Below are 17,712 nucleotides of genomic sequence, written 5' to 3'. Positions count from 1 at the left end.
TGCACAACAGAGAGACATCATTATCAGCAGAGTCCTGATCTACTCCTAGCTTTCACCAATCAGCACTGGACTGCAGGCACAGTGTACTCAGGGATGTCTCTGGACCAAGAGCATTTCCATATGGAATTGCCTCATAGACCATCACATTTTATTACTGAGCAACCTTCTGGAGCCCAAAGAAGATAATCCTATAATATATCAACTATGTATATAGCAAGAAAGAAACCATATTCCTTTTTTTTTTTTAAGAGCTATTTAATTTTAATTTTTTTTATTTTTTTGTAGCGGCTTTTGCTTTAGGGTGCATTCATTCAACAATGAGACCGAGACAATGAGAAGGAGTGAGAGATATCACACACACACACATACCCACCCAGGATATGGCTTTTCCTTCTCCATTCTCCTCCTGGAATCTTGGGCATGCACACACATGTGCCCAGTGTACATTTTAAGCCATCGGGTTTAGAACTTGATCTTGGAGTCTTAGAACTGCTTTGTTGGCCGGCTGGTGACACTTGATGGCCAAGATCTCCACCTTCATGATCTGGATAGAGTGGTGTGGATGCAGTGCTGGTTACCCATGTCTCAGTAGCACTGGGTGGTAGCACTGGGTGATAGCACCAGTTGTGGTTAGGTCTCAGTACTTGGGGTACATGTGGAGGGTGCTTCTGTGTGAGTTGTAGCACAGCTAGATGCCAAGTTCTTCACCATAAGTGAGGACTTAGTGAACACTTGCCCACAGTAGATAATGTCCCTGACAACTTCTTCATCGTCGTTAGCTGAGATACGACGTACCAGAAGCAGGACTTGGCAACCATGTGGTTAGGGGTGAAGATCTGCAGTAGAGGGGCAGTGTGCTGTATTTGGGGGTAGGCCAGCAGTACCCACCACCTTGTATCTTCAAAGTGTGTCCGAGGCCTTCATGGCATTCTCTTTCTTGCTGCCACCCACATACTTACTTTTTTTTTTTTTTTTTTCATAGAGGTTTTTTGCTATAGGGCGATTGCGCTCTCCAGACAGAGAGATAGAAAGCTAGAAATTACCCCCCAGGGGGGATGGCCATGCTGCAATCCCTTCTCCTCCATTCTCCTCTTGGGATCTTGGGCACGCATGCACACGCACCTGGCATGAGTTTAAGCCACCGAGTCTGGGACATGAACCGCCGTTGACTACGTGGGAGTACAGCAACATAGCCATTACGCTAACTGCTGGCCCCAGATTTTTCATACTTTATATACCATGGTATGGAGTATTTGCTTATGAACACTTACAAACTCTGGAGATTCTGAATGAAAAGGGAAATAAAGATAATGGAACTTTGTCATTTTGGGCATATAAAGAAAAGTTATGTGCTATAGAATTCTGTTATATCCAATGTTTTGGGGTATTTTGTTTGTTCGTTTTAGGTTTTTGCCGTAGGGGTTATGTGCTCCCTGGAGAGAGAGAAACAGAAACAGTGAGAGGGAAAGTGAGTAACCACTCCCATCCCACACTTTTGACCTCACCACAATCCATACTCCTCCCTAGGATCTTGGTCATGCACGCTCGTGGGTCTAGTGTGATTTTTAAGCCACTGGTCCAAGACTCAAACTGCAATTGGCCATGTGGGAATCAAGCAATGCAACTGCTAAAGCACCTGATGGGCCTGAAGGCTTGAAAAATGCACAAGGTGGGACAGCAGATGGCATAATGGCTACATCACTGGACTCTAATGTAGTTGACCACAGTTCAAGTCCTGGACCCAGTGGCTTAAACTCACGCCCGGCGCATGTGTGTGCGTGCCCAAGATCCCGAGAGGAGAATAGAGGAGAAGGGATTGAGGAATGGCCATCTCCCCTGGGGGGGTTGATTTCTCACTTTGGCGAGCGCATGCGCCCTATACTAAAAACATCTTGAAAAGAAAGAGAAACAAACAGGGTGTGTGTGCGTGTATGCCCCAAATTCTGGAAGGGTGAAGAAACAGAAGGTATTGCAGGGCGACCACACTCCATTGAAGTGTGCTTTCCCTCTCTATCTTTCCCTGATGAGCACATAGACTCTCTGACAATTTAAAAAAAAAAAGAAAAAGAAAAGAAAGAAAGAAAGAAAAGTTACTGACTTGCTAAATTTCAGAGGTGGCGCACAGGTGGCATGGTGGTTTAGATACTGGACTCACCCGTGGCCAACCATGATTGGAGTTCTGGACGTTGCACCTTGCTTTTGTCATTTTTCCCTCTCTCTTTCTTTCTCTGTCTCTCTGGTGAGCATGTGTATCCTATAGCAAATTTTCTAAATGGCAATATTAATAAATAAAATTAATTTTTTTTTAAATGAAACTTCAGGGGACTGGCAGGTGGCATGGTGGTTAAGGGTGCTGGACTCCCAAATGGCCAATTGCAGTTCGAGTCCCAGAACTGGCAGCTTGCTTTCTCACTTTCTCTCTCTCCCCCTCTCCCTCATAATATTAAAGTTAAGTAAAATAATTATTTTTAAAAAATAAAACATCAGAGGTTAATACTTTGTTGAGGCCAGAGGTTAATACATTGTTGAGGCCAGCAAATGGTGTGGTGGTTAAGGTACTGGATTCCTACGTGGCTGACTGTAGACCTGATGGCTTGCTTTCTCATTTTCCTTCTCTCTGTTTCACTGGTGAGTGCACATGCCCTATAGCAAATTAAAAATAATAATACAAATTTTTTAATTTACTTTTTTAAGAGAGTTTTGCTATAGGACACACGTGCTCACTAAGAGACAGAGAGCAAGCAAGAAACCAGCCCCCAGGGGAGATGGTCATGCCACACTCCTTTCTCCTCTAGGATTTTGGGCATGCATGTACACAGGATTGGTGTGTTCCAAGTTTCTGGGTCTGAGACTCAAACCACAGTTGGTTGTATGGGAGTCCAGTGCCTTGACCACTATGGCACTCACTGGCCTCAGAATAATTCTTTTTAAAAAAAAACTTTGTTAAAAAAATAAAAAAAACTTTGTTAATGAAATTCCATCTGACTTTATTTAATTTTATCTGTTTGTAGGCAGCCTGCTTCTGCAAAGTGGTATGATCGAAGGGACTATGTCTTCATTGAATTTTGTGTTGAAGACAGTAAAGATGTTAATGTAAATTTTGAAAAATCCAAACTTACATTCAGGTAAATTGTCACAACTTGAATAATTTTAGCTTGCTTGTTTTGCCTTTTTTTTTTTTTTTCACTGAAGTTATTACTAGTCTTTACCTCTTTGAAGAAGTTTATTTCTTTTTTCTCTTTTTTTAAATACAGTTGTCTTGGAGGAAGTGATAATTTTAAACATTTAAATGAAATTGATCTTTTCCACTGTATTGATCCAAATGTAAGTAGTCTTGATACTTTAATCCCAATTTAAATTATGAGGAAATTAACATACTTTTAAGTAGGTGGTGTTTTTTTTTTTTGCAGTAAGCTATAAATTTTGTTTTTGCTTTTTCACAGTTCTGAGGCTAACTAGGTATATTTGTATTTTACAATATTACCCTTTAAACTACTTTGTTTCATACTCTATGTGCTTGCTATCTCTATTTAGACCTAGGACAGTACTCTTGAAGCTTTGTATCATTTAAGAATAGAATCTTTAAACCATTCTGTGGTTGTATCGTATTTAGTTTGTTTGTTTTCTTTTTCCTGGGTTTTTTTTTTTTTTTTTTTTTATCTTTTTTTTTCTCTTTTCCCTGAGAGTTTTTTTGCTATAGGGCACATGTGCTGCCAGAGAGACAGAACAGGAGAAATCACTCCCCATGGGGTGATGACCACGCTGTACTCCCTTCTGCTCTATTTTCATCTCGGGATATTGGGCACACATGCCTGGCACCAGGTCTGGGACTCATATTGCAGTCGGCCATGTCGCAGTCCATCAATGTAACCATTACACCATCTGCTGGTCCATTCAGTTGAATGTTTGTTTGCCTTGTTGTTTTGTTGTGTTTGTTTGTTTGTTTTTTTTGTTTTTTTATAGGGCGCGTGTGCTTGCCAGAAAGACGAGAGAGACAGAAAGCGAGAAATCACCTCCCAGGGGGGATGGCCACGCCGCAACACCTTCTCTCCATTCTCCTCTCAGGATCTTGGGCACGTGCACACACACGTGCCGGGCATGAGTTTAAGCCACTGGGTCTGGGACTCGAACCATGGTCAACTGCATGGGAGTCCAGTGACATAGCCATTACGCCAACTGCTGGTCCCCCCAGTTGGGTTTTTAAACCTTCTCTTCTGTTAACCTTGAACGAGGGGGAAGAAATTGATAACCTGGTTAAAATAGAAAGTTTTCATTTTTGTTTTTCTTTCAGAGAATTTTATGTTTTCAGTTGCCAATGGCATGTTTCTTTTACATTCAGGGGGAAAATATGTAGGGAATAACAAAAGGGGCGAAAAATGACAATCTACTTTGTATTCTGTAGCAATACTGGAGAGTTATATGGTATGATGGTGCTTCTGTTTTTAGGATTCCAAGCATAAAAGAACGGATAGATCAATTTTATGTTGTTTACGGAAAGGAGAATCTGGACAGTCATGGCCAAGGTTAACAAAAGAAAGGGCGAAGGTAGGTTTCAATTTTTTGTTTTGAATGTTTAATATTTTATATTTTAAGTAATAAAATACACACTTGTATGGTATAAGGAATATGATGTGTTTATTTTGTAGCTAAGTGCAAAGCCTCCTGTTGGCTATTTTGACTTTTATTAGTTTTAACACCAAATGCTATCAGAATATCAGTCACTGGTAGGTACAGAATCTTTTGCTTTTGAGAGACTGCATAGGGACCAGCAGTTAGTGTAATGGCTGTCGCTGAACTCCCATGTAGCCAACCGTGGTTAGAGTCCCTGACCCGGTGGTTTACACTGGGTACGTATGCGTGTGTGCCCAAGATCCCAAAAGGAGAATGAATGAGAAGGGATTGTGGCATGGCCTTCCCCCCCAGGGGTTGATTTCTCACTTTCTATCTCTCTGTCTGTCTCTGTCTTTCTGGCAAGCACAGGCACCCTATAGCAATAAACTCAAAAAGAGAGAAACTGCATAAAAACCTTTATAAATTACTCAGATATCCCATGGGGACATAGTTTGTCCAGGACTCGAACCACAGTTGGCCATGTGGGAGTCCAGTGCCCTTAACCACCACCACTTGCCAGCCCGTTTTTGTGTGTGCGAGTGTTTTGTTTTGTTTTGTTTTGTTTTATAAGCAGTTTGTGTCTTAGGGTGTGTGTGCTCGATGTAGAGAGACAAGTGGGAGGGAAATTGAAAAATCACACACACACACACACACACAGAAATGGCACCACATTCCCTTCTTCTCTATTCTCGTGAGGTTTTGGGCACACGCACCCAGTTGATTTTGAAGCCAGTGGGTCTGGGACTCGAACCGCAGTCAGCCATGTGAGAGTCTAGTGATGTAACTGCTATGCCATCTGCTGGTCTCTGAAGGAAAGTGTATGAAACTATTTACCATTACTGCATTTGATTTTATAAATTTTTATATCTCAGTCTATTCTTTTGTTGTGCTAATTATGAGGTGGTTGGGAAAGTCATGACGTATTTTTCCTATGCAAAAATGCATCATGACTTTTGTGACCACCCAATTCATGCCCCACTAAGGGATTTGAATCCACAGTTCACAAAATTCGTCCTAAGGTGCATGCCAAACGCAAGTTAATCTAATCATGGGTAATGTTTGTATTGTTCTGTAGCTTAACTGGCTTAGTGTGGACTTTAATAATTGGAAAGACTGGGAAGACGATTCAGATGAAGACATGTCTAATTTTGATCGTTTCTCTGAGGTAAGTTATTTTAAATACACTCTGTCCCCCAATATATTTCTATATTAACTAGACTTTATTTCTATTGATACCTTTCTTTAAAAGTAGTTAAAAGAAGCTAAATTTCCAGCTTCATGTAGCTGTTTATTTAACATGTCTCTTGATGTGGCTTTTGACACTTGGCATCTTATATTAACAGGAAGAGAGGATTTTATTTATGCAATTCCCAACCGTGCTATTTGGTGCCACTGTGTTTACCTAAATGTTCACATCACAATTCCCTAACATTTTTTTTTTTACTGTGCTTTCTTGTTCTGTTTTACCTCCTAGATAGCTTTTGAATATGTTCAGGTTTTGCTGCTCACTCTCTGTGTTTTGTTTTGTTTTTAAGAGTTTTTTGCTATAGGGTGCATGAGCTTAGCAGAGACATGTAAAGAGAAAAAGTGAGAAATCACCACCACCACCTTGGAGGGATGGCCATGCCACAGTCCCTTTTTCTCCATTCTCCTGTTCAGATTTTGTGCACACACAGCTGGTGTGAAGTTTCAAGCCACCAGTTCCAGGACTCAAATCATGGTGGGCCATGTGGGAGTCCAGTGCCTTAATCACTATGCCACTTGCTAGCCCCATCACTATGTATGTTTTTCTTATATCCTCAGCATAGCACTGTGCTTGGCCCATTTTGAGCATTTTTTCCTCTCAAAGAAATGTAACAGAAGTATTTAATAGTGCTTTCAGAGGAAAAGAAACTACATAACTCACATTACAAAGACCAGGTTGCCTAGAATTCTCATACTGAGAGATTTTACTAGTTTTCTTTCATATATGTATGTGTGTGCTTTTATTCAGGTAAGAACACTTAACTTGGTATCTACCCTCGTTACAAAGTTTTAAGTGCGCTATATAATGTTAGCAATAGAAAAAATGCTGTATAGCAGGTCTGTGGAACTTACTCATCTTGCATAATTCAAACTATTCCTGTTGACAGTAACTCCCCATTTTCCCTTCCCTTGGCAACTAGCATTCTACCATTCTGTTTCTGTGTACTTCCTAAAGTGAGGTATCTTTAAGCAGTTTTGTCCTGTGACTGGTTTATTTTACTTAGTATAATGGCTTCTGGGTTCCCTCACATTGTAGCATAAGGCGTGGTGGCTTTCTTTCTTTTCTTTTTTTTTTTTTTTAAAGAATTAATTATTTTAGTGACCAGCAGATACGTAATGGTTACCTTGCTGGACTCCCATCTAATCGACCACAGTTCGAATTCCAGACCCGGTGGCTTAAAACTCATGCCAAGCACATGTGCATGCCCAAGATCCTGAGAGGAGAATGGAGGAGAAGGGAGTGGCCATCCCCCTACTTGGGGGTGATTTCTTACATTCTGTCTCTCTCATGACCACACACACCCTATAGCAAAAATCTCTCTCAAAAAAAAAAAAAGAAATTACTTATTTTAATTATTTATCTATTATCTTTTAATTCGCCAGAGAGAGAAGGGAAGTGAAAAAGCGAGCCACCAGGTTAAGGACTCAGACCATAGTTCGCCATATAGGAGTCCAGCACCTCAAACCTCTATGCCACCTGCTTCTCCCACAATTTCTTTTTTCTTTTTTTTTTTAATATATATTTAATTTTGTTTATTCATTCATTATTTTGACCAGAGAGAGACACAGAGAGAGTTGGAAGTGAGAAAGCAAGCGTAGGGAAACAAAAGGGGCGAAAAATGACAATCTACTTTGTATTCTGTAGCAATACTGGAGAGTTATATGGTATGATGGTGCTTCTGTTTTTAGGATTCCAAGCATAAAAGAACGGATAGATCAATTTTATGTTGTTTACGGAAAGGAGAATCTGGACAGTCATGGCCAAGGTTAACAAAAGAAAGGGCGAAGGTAGGTTTCAATTTTTTGTTTTGAATGTTTAATATTTTATATTTTAAGTAATAAAATACACACTTGTATGGTATAAGGAATATGATGTGTTTATTTTGTAGCTAAGTGCAAAGCCTCCTGTTGGCTATTTTGACTTTTATTAGTTTTAACACCAAATGCTATCAGAATATCAGTCACTGGTAGGTACAGAATCTTTTGCTTTTGAGAGACTGCATAGGGACCAGCAGTTAGTGTAATGGCTGTCGCTGAACTCCCATGTAGCCAACCGTGGTTAGAGTCCCTGACCCGGTGGTTTACACTGGGTACGTATGCGTGTGTGCCCAAGATCCCAAAAGGAGAATGAATGAGAAGGGATTGTGGCATGGCCTTCCCCCCCAGGGGGTGATTTCTCACTTTCTATCTCTCTGTCTGTCTCTGTCTTTCTGGCAAGCACAGGCACCCTATAGCAATAAACTCAAAAAGAGAGAAACTGCATAAAAACCTTTATAAATTACTCAGATATCCCATGGGGACATAGTTTGTCCAGGACTCGAACCACAGTTGGCCATGTGGGAGTCCAGTGCCCTTAACCACCACCACTTGCCAGCCCGTTTTTGTGTGTGCGAGTGTTTTGTTTTGTTTTGTTTTGTTTTATAAGCAGTTTGTGTCTTAGGGTGTGTGTGCTCGATGTAGAGAGACAAGTGGGAGGGAAATTGAAAAATCACACACACACACACACACACAGAAATGGCACCACATTCCCTTCTTCTCTATTCTCGTGAGGTTTTGGGCACACGCACCCAGTTGATTTTGAAGCCAGTGGGTCTGGGACTCGAACCGCAGTCAGCCATGTGAGAGTCTAGTGATGTAACTGCTATGCCATCTGCTGGTCTCTGAAGGAAAGTGTATGAAACTATTTACCATTACTGCATTTGATTTTATAAATTTTTATATCTCAGTCTATTCTTTTGTTGTGCTAATTATGAGGTGGTTGGGAAAGTCATGACGTATTTTTCCTATGCAAAAATGCATCATGACTTTTGTGACCACCCAATTCATGCCCCACTAAGGGATTTGAATCCACAGTTCACAAAATTCGTCCTAAGGTGCATGCCAAACGCAAGTTAATCTAATCATGGGTAATGTTTGTATTGTTCTGTAGCTTAACTGGCTTAGTGTGGACTTTAATAATTGGAAAGACTGGGAAGACGATTCAGATGAAGACATGTCTAATTTTGATCGTTTCTCTGAGGTAAGTTATTTTAAATACACTCTGTCCCCCAATATATTTCTATATTAACTAGACTTTATTTCTATTGATACCTTTCTTTAAAAGTAGTTAAAAGAAGCTAAATTTCCAGCTTCATGTAGCTGTTTATTTAACATGTCTCTTGATGTGGCTTTTGACACTTGGCATCTTATATTAACAGGAAGAGAGGATTTTATTTATGCAATTCCCAACCGTGCTATTTGGTGCCACTGTGTTTACCTAAATGTTCACATCACAATTCCCTAACATTTTTTTTTTTACTGTGCTTTCTTGTTCTGTTTTACCTCCTAGATAGCTTTTGAATATGTTCAGGTTTTGCTGCTCACTCTCTGTGTTTTGTTTTGTTTTTAAGAGTTTTTTGCTATAGGGTGCATGAGCTTAGCAGAGACATGTAAAGAGAAAAAGTGAGAAATCACCACCACCACCTTGGAGGGATGGCCATGCCACAGTCCCTTTTTCTCCATTCTCCTGTTCAGATTTTGTGCACACACAGCTGGTGTGAAGTTTCAAGCCACCAGTTCCAGGACTCAAATCATGGTGGGCCATGTGGGAGTCCAGTGCCTTAATCACTATGCCACTTGCTAGCCCCATCACTATGTATGTTTTTCTTATATCCTCAGCATAGCACTGTGCTTGGCCCATTTTGAGCATTTTTTCCTCTCAAAGAAATGTAACAGAAGTATTTAATAGTGCTTTCAGAGGAAAAGAAACTACATAACTCACATTACAAAGACCAGGTTGCCTAGAATTCTCATACTGAGAGATTTTACTAGTTTTCTTTCATATATGTATGTGTGTGCTTTTATTCAGGTAAGAACACTTAACTTGGTATCTACCCTCGTTACAAAGTTTTAAGTGCGCTATATAATGTTAGCAATAGAAAAAATGCTGTATAGCAGGTCTGTGGAACTTACTCATCTTGCATAATTCAAACTATTCCTGTTGACAGTAACTCCCCATTTTCCCTTCCCTTGGCAACTAGCATTCTACCATTCTGTTTCTGTGTACTTCCTAAAGTGAGGTATCTTTAAGCAGTTTTGTCCTGTGACTGGTTTATTTTACTTAGTATAATGGCTTCTGGGTTCCCTCACATTGTAGCATAAGGCGTGGTGGCTTTCTTTCTTTTCTTTTTTTTTTTTTTTAAAGAATTAATTATTTTAGTGACCAGCAGATACGTAATGGTTACCTTGCTGGACTCCCATCTAATCGACCACAGTTCGAATTCCAGACCCGGTGGCTTAAAACTCATGCCAAGCACATGTGCATGCCCAAGATCCTGAGAGGAGAATGGAGGAGAAGGGAGTGGCCATCCCCCTACTTGGGGGTGATTTCTTACATTCTGTCTCTCTCATGACCACACACACCCTATAGCAAAAATCTCTCTCAAAAAAAAAAAAAGAAATTACTTATTTTAATTATTTATCTATTATCTTTTAATTCGCCAGAGAGAGAAGGGAAGTGAAAAAGCGAGCCACCAGGTTAAGGACTCAGACCATAGTTCGCCATATAGGAGTCCAGCACCTCAAACCTCTATGCCACCTGCTTCTCCCACAATTTCTTTTTTCTTTTTTTTTTTAATATATATTTAATTTTGTTTATTCATTCATTATTTTGACCAGAGAGAGACACAGAGAGAGTTGGAAGTGAGAAAGCAAGCCACCAGGTCCAGGACTCAAACCATAGTCAGCCATGTGGGAGTGTCCAGCGCCTTAACCACTATGCTCCCTGCTGGTCCCCACAATTCCCTTTCTTAAGGCTGAATGATAATCTTTTATTTTTAAGGCTGAAGAAGTTTTGATGTTGGTTTATAAAAGTATGCATGTTTTGGGGCCAGCAGGTGATGTGGTGATTAAGGCACTCTAGGGTTTCATATGACTGGCTGTAATATTAATTCTAAACCTGTGGCTTGGAAATCAAATTACACTGAGTGCATGTGTATGTATGCCCAAAATCCCTAGAGGAGAATGGAGTAGAAGGGGTTGTGGTATGGCCATCTCCCTGGAGGGGTTGATCTCTTGCTTTCCCTCTGTCTCTCTTTCACTAGTGCACACGCCTTACGGCAAAATCTTTTTTTAAAAAAATGTGCGTGTTTTATAAATATGTTTAAGTTTATAAAATTTAAGTATTACAGAACATTTTAACTCGAAGATGGGGAGAAGATAAGTGTTTCCCCATCTAGCAATAGCTGTTTAGTTTTTGGTTGGTTATTTCTCTCTCCAAATATTCTACTTGTTCTGTAATTATAAACAACTAAAGATGAGATATCAGTACTTCATGTAAGTATAGTCTATTAATCCCAGTATATTTGTAAGGATACAAGACAAGGTATTTTTGACAGTGTACATACCTCTTACAAGGATTATGTTTATTTACAGTAGTTTACTTCAGAGTTAACTTGTTAATTGCCTTCACTACATAGTCAAGCCTTTTATACAAATTAATCATTCCAAAGATCTTTATCTTTTTTTTTTTTTTTTTTTTTTTTTTTTTTTTTTTTTGAGAGGTTTTTGCTATAGGGTGCATGTGCTCGCCAAACAGACAGACAGAAAGCTAGAAATCACCCCCCAGGGGGGATGGCCACGCCAGTCCATTCTCCTCTTGGGATCTTGGGCACGCACGCACACGCACCCAGCATGAGTTTTAAGCCACCGGGTCCAGGACTCGAACTGTGGTCGACTACATGGGAGTCCAGCGACATAGCCCTTACACTAACTGCTGGTCCCCCAAAGACCTTTATCTTAAATCATATATTGATTCTTTATAGTATTTAAAACCCTAAGGGTAAATATTATAGTACATATGCCAAGATACAAATAAGATAGAGAGCTTTACAACTATAAATCAGTCACATTCTTTTCCTTAGCTACCACAGTTAACCACTGTTCAGAATTTTGATGTTTAATTACTCTGTTATAACCTAGATACCGTGCTGGATGAATTTTAATAACTTCACTTTTCTTCAAGAAAAACCTGGAGTCTTAACTTCCCTATGAGTTTTTAGGATTTTGTGTTATTATCTTCACTAAAACTTCTCCAGAAAGGAAGATGCTTTAGTTTATTTTGTATTTTTCTATTTATGGATATTTCTGACAGACTTAAGGTATATTCTGGAGTACGCAACCTAATAATTAGGGTTTAATTTAACATCATTTGTAAAACTAATTTTTACACTTCAAATAGATGATGAACAACATGGGTGGTGATGAGGATGTAGATTTACCAGAAGTAGATGGAGCAGATGATGTAAGTCTATAAATTTTTTTTTCTGTTTATTTTAATAGTAAGAAATAATGTATTTGCAAGTTGTTTTATATGAATTCAAGATTCCGCTTTTTTTGGGCCACTTGTTGGTTTTTTTTTTGGTTTGGTTGTTTTTTTTTGTTTGTTTGTTTGTTTTTTTTTTTAGTTATAGGGAAAAGCAGTTTTTAAGTTATTCCCATTTTTGAGGAATGGGTATCTTCCACGGAACTGGTGTCCCATGGACTTATTCCTAAAAGGACGAGATATTTTTTAAAAATCATTGCATAGAGAACATTATGTATTTTATTCAACTAAGAATTCATTTAGAGGTTATTTTTAAGAAAACAAGTTAAGTAGGTTTATAGCAAAGTTGGTTGGAAGCTATAATTAAACAGATGGACATTATGAATCCGTAAGAGGAGGGGAGGATAGAGTAAAGACTACTTTTCTCAACGTTCCCCTTTCTGGTGTCCTGGCACCACAGAGTAACACTGCCATTTGGGAAATTCTTGGACTAGCTTAACAGTCAAGATTAAAGTTTATTGTCTTCTATCAGTCCATTGGTCTCTATAATGAGAATGTCAAAACAGAAGAGGACAATTTAGGGTGGAATTTAGAAGGTGGATGAATTTTCACCAGAGTCACACACCAGTTTTTACAAGAAAGTAGATCCTCAGCTATATGTCTTTTCATCTTTGATCAACCTGGATGTCTTTTCATCTTTGATCGACCTGGTCTTAAGTCCAACAGTTAAATATGTAGGCTTCACATACCTATATACTTCTACTTTAGTAAAAAATACAGTGCTTCAGCTTTTTAAGGTAAACCTTTCAGTTAGCAGTGGAATGTTTAATAAGCTTGGTAACTTTTTATTTTTCCTTCTGCAGGATTCACAAGACAGTGATGATGAAAGTAAGTGTTTTGGTAAAAATAGTACATTTACACAGTGATGTTTCACAGCAGTAACCAAACTCTCAAAAACAGATGTTAACTCTTAATAATTCCTGGAAGAAAATTATTTCTTTATAATCTCAAATGAATAACCAAAGCAGATAAATAAATGACTTGAGATAGTAAGACAACCAATTAATTCACTAGAGACTATTTCATTATATTTTTTACTGCTTTTCCTATCAGACTTTTGAAACTGATAGATTTTCCTACTTCATACTAATGTTTTTTAAATTCTTTCAGAAATGCCAGATCTGGAGTAAAGAATGTTGTCATCACCTGGATTTTGAGAAAGAAAAATAACTTCTCTGCAAGATTTCATAATTGAGAGAATTCCTGAGTTGATAGCTCTAAAGGCAGATGCTGTATTTGCCTCCTTTAACCCATTTTCAACCTGTTTGTTTTTTAAAAGGCTTCACTAAGGGTTGATAAGTAAGTACCATTGTATGGGGCAGTTTTAAGTCAGCTAAGGCAATAACCTTATGCATGAACATTTCCCAGACTTCATGAAGCTGTTGAGGTCCTAGGCAATTGATAAAGCAGTTGTGATAAATAAAACATTTCACCTAAGTCTCCGTTACTTCATAACATAGATACTGACATGATAGGATTTACTTCACATGTAAGTATGTAAGTGATCACTTGTCAGTGTTTCCAGATGTATCTTAGCTAAAACTAGCGAATGCCCTACTTAGATGGTTTTTGAAGCCTATACATTTGGTATTGTTTGGCCCTTAAGCTTTTACATCTCTTAGCATGGAGGACAAAGAAAGCTGTACATTGTTGCTTGAGAGTCTGTACATTTAGACCAGATTTGTATTTGCACTGTCAGTATGGCAAATGAGTGAAAAAAAAATGTTAATACACTATTGGATTTTTTATTTCTTTTTTTGATTCAGCTTATACTAGGGCTGAAAAACCTCAATTTATGTTCATGACAGTGGGGATTTTTTTAAATGTCTACATTCTTTCTAATAAACTGTTGGAAGACTTCTTGTCCTTTTAAGTGTCTGGTTTACTGTAATTCATGTATTTACCATTTACTGAAATGGAGTTTTTATTTGAGCAAGAATTTGGGACTAAACCTCTGAAGAAAGAGGCTTGCTGTAATGTCACAGGAAACCTTTTAAAGTGGATCTGTAATGGAAAATTGTAGATGCACTTTGCAGCAGTTGAAACAGAAAATGTTATGATTTGATTGAAATAAAACTAAATGTGTTGTCCTCCTCTTACATCTTTGAGCTTCTGCATTTTGGCAGGTTTCATTCCCTTATAGTTTGTCTATTTGGTGTAGCATAGGCTTATTCAGGACCTGTGTCACAGTCAGAGGCAAAGTGCTGGGGATGCAAAAATTTATCTTTCAGGTAATTAGTGTGCTCATGGAGCTCACAGTCTAGGCTGGGGGAGAAACATAATGGACAAAAAGCTTGATAAAAAGTACAATAATACGTGTTTGTAAGACTTAAAGATTTAGAAGGAAAAGATGAAGCCTTTCCCCCCATTAGTGTAATAGTTCTATTCAGTGACTGAAATACAACTAGAAACCTTTTAATTTTAAGGAGTGCTAGACTAACAGCATTCAGCATTTAACTGGGTGTTAAATACTTGGTTTCTAGCCCTAGTAAGAATATAATTCCATCCAAGCTCTAGATTGTAATGTAGTGTTCTTTTTCCAGAGCATGCTAAAGACATCAGCCAAACTGATAATGTAGTTCTTATTTTCAGGGGGAAAATGTTTGAAAACTATTCTCTTAAAAACTGATTATATACTTCAGTTTTGGAAGTTAAGGATTCACTAGCTTAATTAGACTATGGTATTAAAAAAGTATAGCTTGGCACAAGTTGGCAGAGTGCTACAGTGTGGTGGCCGAGGACTTGTAGGCGGCCTGGGTAGATTGATGTCTCGGCCTAAAAACAAGCAGAGTGCCTGGCTAAATGAGAGGCTGGGCAGAAGTAGCACAACTTGGTGAGACCCTGTCAAAAATATCTCTCCTTTTGGGACCAGCAGTTAGCATAATGGTTATGTCACTGGACTCCCATGTAGTTGACTGCAGTTGAAGTCCTGGACCCAGTGGCTTAAAACTCAACGCTGGGTGTATGTGCGTGCATGCCCAAGATCCCAAGAGGAGAATGGAAAAAAAGTGATTGCAGCGTGGCCATCCCCCCTGTGGGGAATGATTTCTCACTTTCTGTCTGTGTCTGTCTCTGGCAAGCACACACACACCCTATAGCAAAAACCTCTCAAAAAAAAAGATCTCCTTTCCATATTTGCTCACTCACTGTCATAAAAGAAAAATTTATCTTGGTCGGTTTCTGATTCTATCCTGTCTCCTAAGTTATTAAGTTTTGTGGGTTTTTTTATTTGTTTTTAAGTTTTTGCCATAGGGCATGTGCACACTCTGGAGTCACAGAGAGAAATCAACGTCCTGAGAAGAGGGTGGCCATGCTGCAATCCCTTCTCCATTCTGGGGTTTGGGGCATACAAACTTGCTCTGTGATTTTCAAGCTGCTGGGTCCAGGACTTGAAAACTGGTCGGCCATGTGGGAATTCAGCACCTTACTTAACCACCACTCCACCTGCTGCTTTATATATGTGTGTGTGTGTATGTATATATATATATATATATAAAGGCAGTCTTATATTTTCTCAATCCTTCTGCCTCAGCCTCCTCAAATCATTGGGATTATAGGTGTACACTGCCATCCCCAACCCCTAAAGTTTTTGCCATAGGGGTACATGCACTTGCCAGAGAGACAATGAGAGGGAAGGTGAGAAATCACCCCCACAGGGTGAACTGCCTTGCCACAATCCTTTTCTCCATTCTCCTGGGATTTGGGGTGCACACGCACACACACACACACACACACATGTGCCCAGTGAGAGTTTAAAGCCTCTCAATCCAGGACTCAAAAAACAGCCATGCGGGATTCCAGCGCCTTCACCACCACACCACTGTCTGGCCATAATTTTAGCTGCCAGAGAACATGTACACTTGCCAGAGAGATGGGGGTTGAGGCAAAAGCACTTACCAAATGTGTTGCCACAGGACATTCCCTTTTTCATCCTCAGGATTTGGAGCATCCACATAAACATGCCCAGGTGTTTTTCGAACCACCAGGGCCAGAATTCAAATGGCAAATGACCATGTGGGGTTGTGGCTCTCTTAATTAAGTTATGGGGTTGGCCTAAATTTTTTATTTCTTCCATGAGAAAGAAACAGGCAGCCCCCAACAAGGTCTTTATGCCATAATCTACCACAGGTGATGTACATGTGCTGGTGTACATACACAAGGAGACCTCAGTGCAAATCCAGAATTTTTCCATGTGGGCCTGGTTGCATTACCACAATGCCATCATCTGACCCAGATTCTCAACAGTTTTTGAAACTTAGTGTTTGAACACTTAAACAGGATTTCATCAACCTTTATTGTTCAATCAGGTATCAAGCCTTGTGCACGGTACCTGATTCCTGTGGAGCTTGTAACATTTCCTTCTGAAAGCAGAATGATCAAACTTCAAGGGAAGTATTTGTAGGTGACCTGTAATATTACCATAAGACGACTTGGTTCCTGGGAAGGGTGTCAAAGAAGCATCAACATTTTTTTTGTCCATTTTGAGTCTCAGTTGTATCTAGAGTACAGCCACTCTTCACTAACCTGTTTTAAGGACCACTCAGTCAGGCCTAGTTCTCCAGCACAGGCAATCCCTTTTCTCAGTCTTTGTGAGTCTTAGTATCTTCTTCAGTCTTTGTCTTGTTCTTGTAGTTGGTACGAAGTGTTCGCAGTTGCACAAGGCTACATGTTTCTTTCATAAATTTGTACTTTATTGTGCATTCGTAGTATTCAGAATAAACAATTATGCCAGATTTATATTGTGATGTGTCCTGTTGCTTTCTGGCACCTATCTAGTGTATGGGGTTTTTTTGTTGGTTTTTTTTTTTTGTTTAATATTTGTTAATTTGCTATAGGGTTCATGTGCTCACCAGAGAGGAAAAGTGAGAAAGAAAGCTATGCCCAGGACTCAAACCACAGTCGACCATGTTGGGAGTCCAACACCCCAGCCACCACACCATGTGTTGGTCTTAGTGTATGCTTTTTGTATGGATAGGTTGACATTTCTAGTGTAGTAGTCATCAAAAATATGTACTCTATGACACCACAACACACTGCCTTTAAGCTCCTTGTTTATCAACCTATTCACTTAACCTAGTTGTAGGAATTTAACTCAGTTAACTGAGGAGTGTCTGCATTCAGTTTCCTAAGCTTTTTAGTTTTTCTCCTATAGGATGCTCAGAGAGAGAAAGGGAAAGTAAGAAATCACCATCCAGGAGAAATAGCCACACAATCCCTTCTCCGTTCTCTCAGAATTTGGGGCATACATACACAAACACAAGGCATGTTTTTCAATCCGTAGGGTACAGGACCTGAACCACGCAGCTGGCCATGTGGGATCCAGCCACTATGCCAACGTCTGGGTCCATTTCCTAAATGTAGCTTTTTTCACGGAGGTGAAACAGTTGATCATTTATTACAGTTTTGCAGGGCCAGCATAGGGCATAGTGATTAATGTGCTGGACTCCCACGTGGCAGACCGTGGTGGTTTGTTTTTGTTTTTGTTTTTTTTTGCC

At 39.4% G+C, this 17,712-nt stretch overlaps 1 protein-coding gene, 1 long non-coding RNA gene and 1 pseudogene across 2 annotated transcripts in view; 2 read left to right on the top strand and 1 right to left on the bottom strand.

Annotated features, from left to right (window-relative positions):
• PTGES3 (prostaglandin E synthase 3) overlaps positions 1–13,654 on the top strand; it is a gene marked incomplete at its 5' end in the record, with an annotated part of 28,027 nt that extends 14,373 nt beyond the window's left edge. The window contains 7 exon segments of the mRNA XM_014582992.1: positions 3,012–3,125; positions 3,255–3,324; positions 4,447–4,545; positions 5,687–5,776; positions 12,074–12,136; positions 13,021–13,045; positions 13,328–13,654. Coding sequence (XP_014438478.1) covers positions 3,012–3,125; positions 3,255–3,324; positions 4,447–4,545; positions 5,687–5,776; positions 12,074–12,136; positions 13,021–13,045; positions 13,328–13,347 — 481 coding nt within the window. The 3' untranslated portion in view covers positions 13,348–13,654.
• On the bottom strand, positions 463–924 carry LOC102483899 (60S ribosomal protein L18a pseudogene; annotated as a pseudogene).
• Positions 7,519–8,867, top strand: LOC114005533 (uncharacterized). Its single transcript, XR_003547377.1, has 2 exons — positions 7,519–7,644; positions 8,786–8,867. It is a non-coding gene; the product is annotated as an uncharacterized LOC114005533 (long non-coding RNA).
• Positions 13,655–17,712: the final 4,058 nt, after the last annotated feature.

This window comes from Tupaia chinensis, unplaced genomic scaffold (genome assembly GCF_000334495.1).
Source record: "Tupaia chinensis unplaced genomic scaffold, TupChi_1.0 Scaffold143970_1, whole genome shotgun sequence".
Lineage (NCBI taxonomy): Eukaryota > Metazoa > Chordata > Mammalia > Scandentia > Tupaiidae > Tupaia > Tupaia belangeri.
This window is presented reverse-complemented; position numbering and strand designations above follow the sequence as displayed.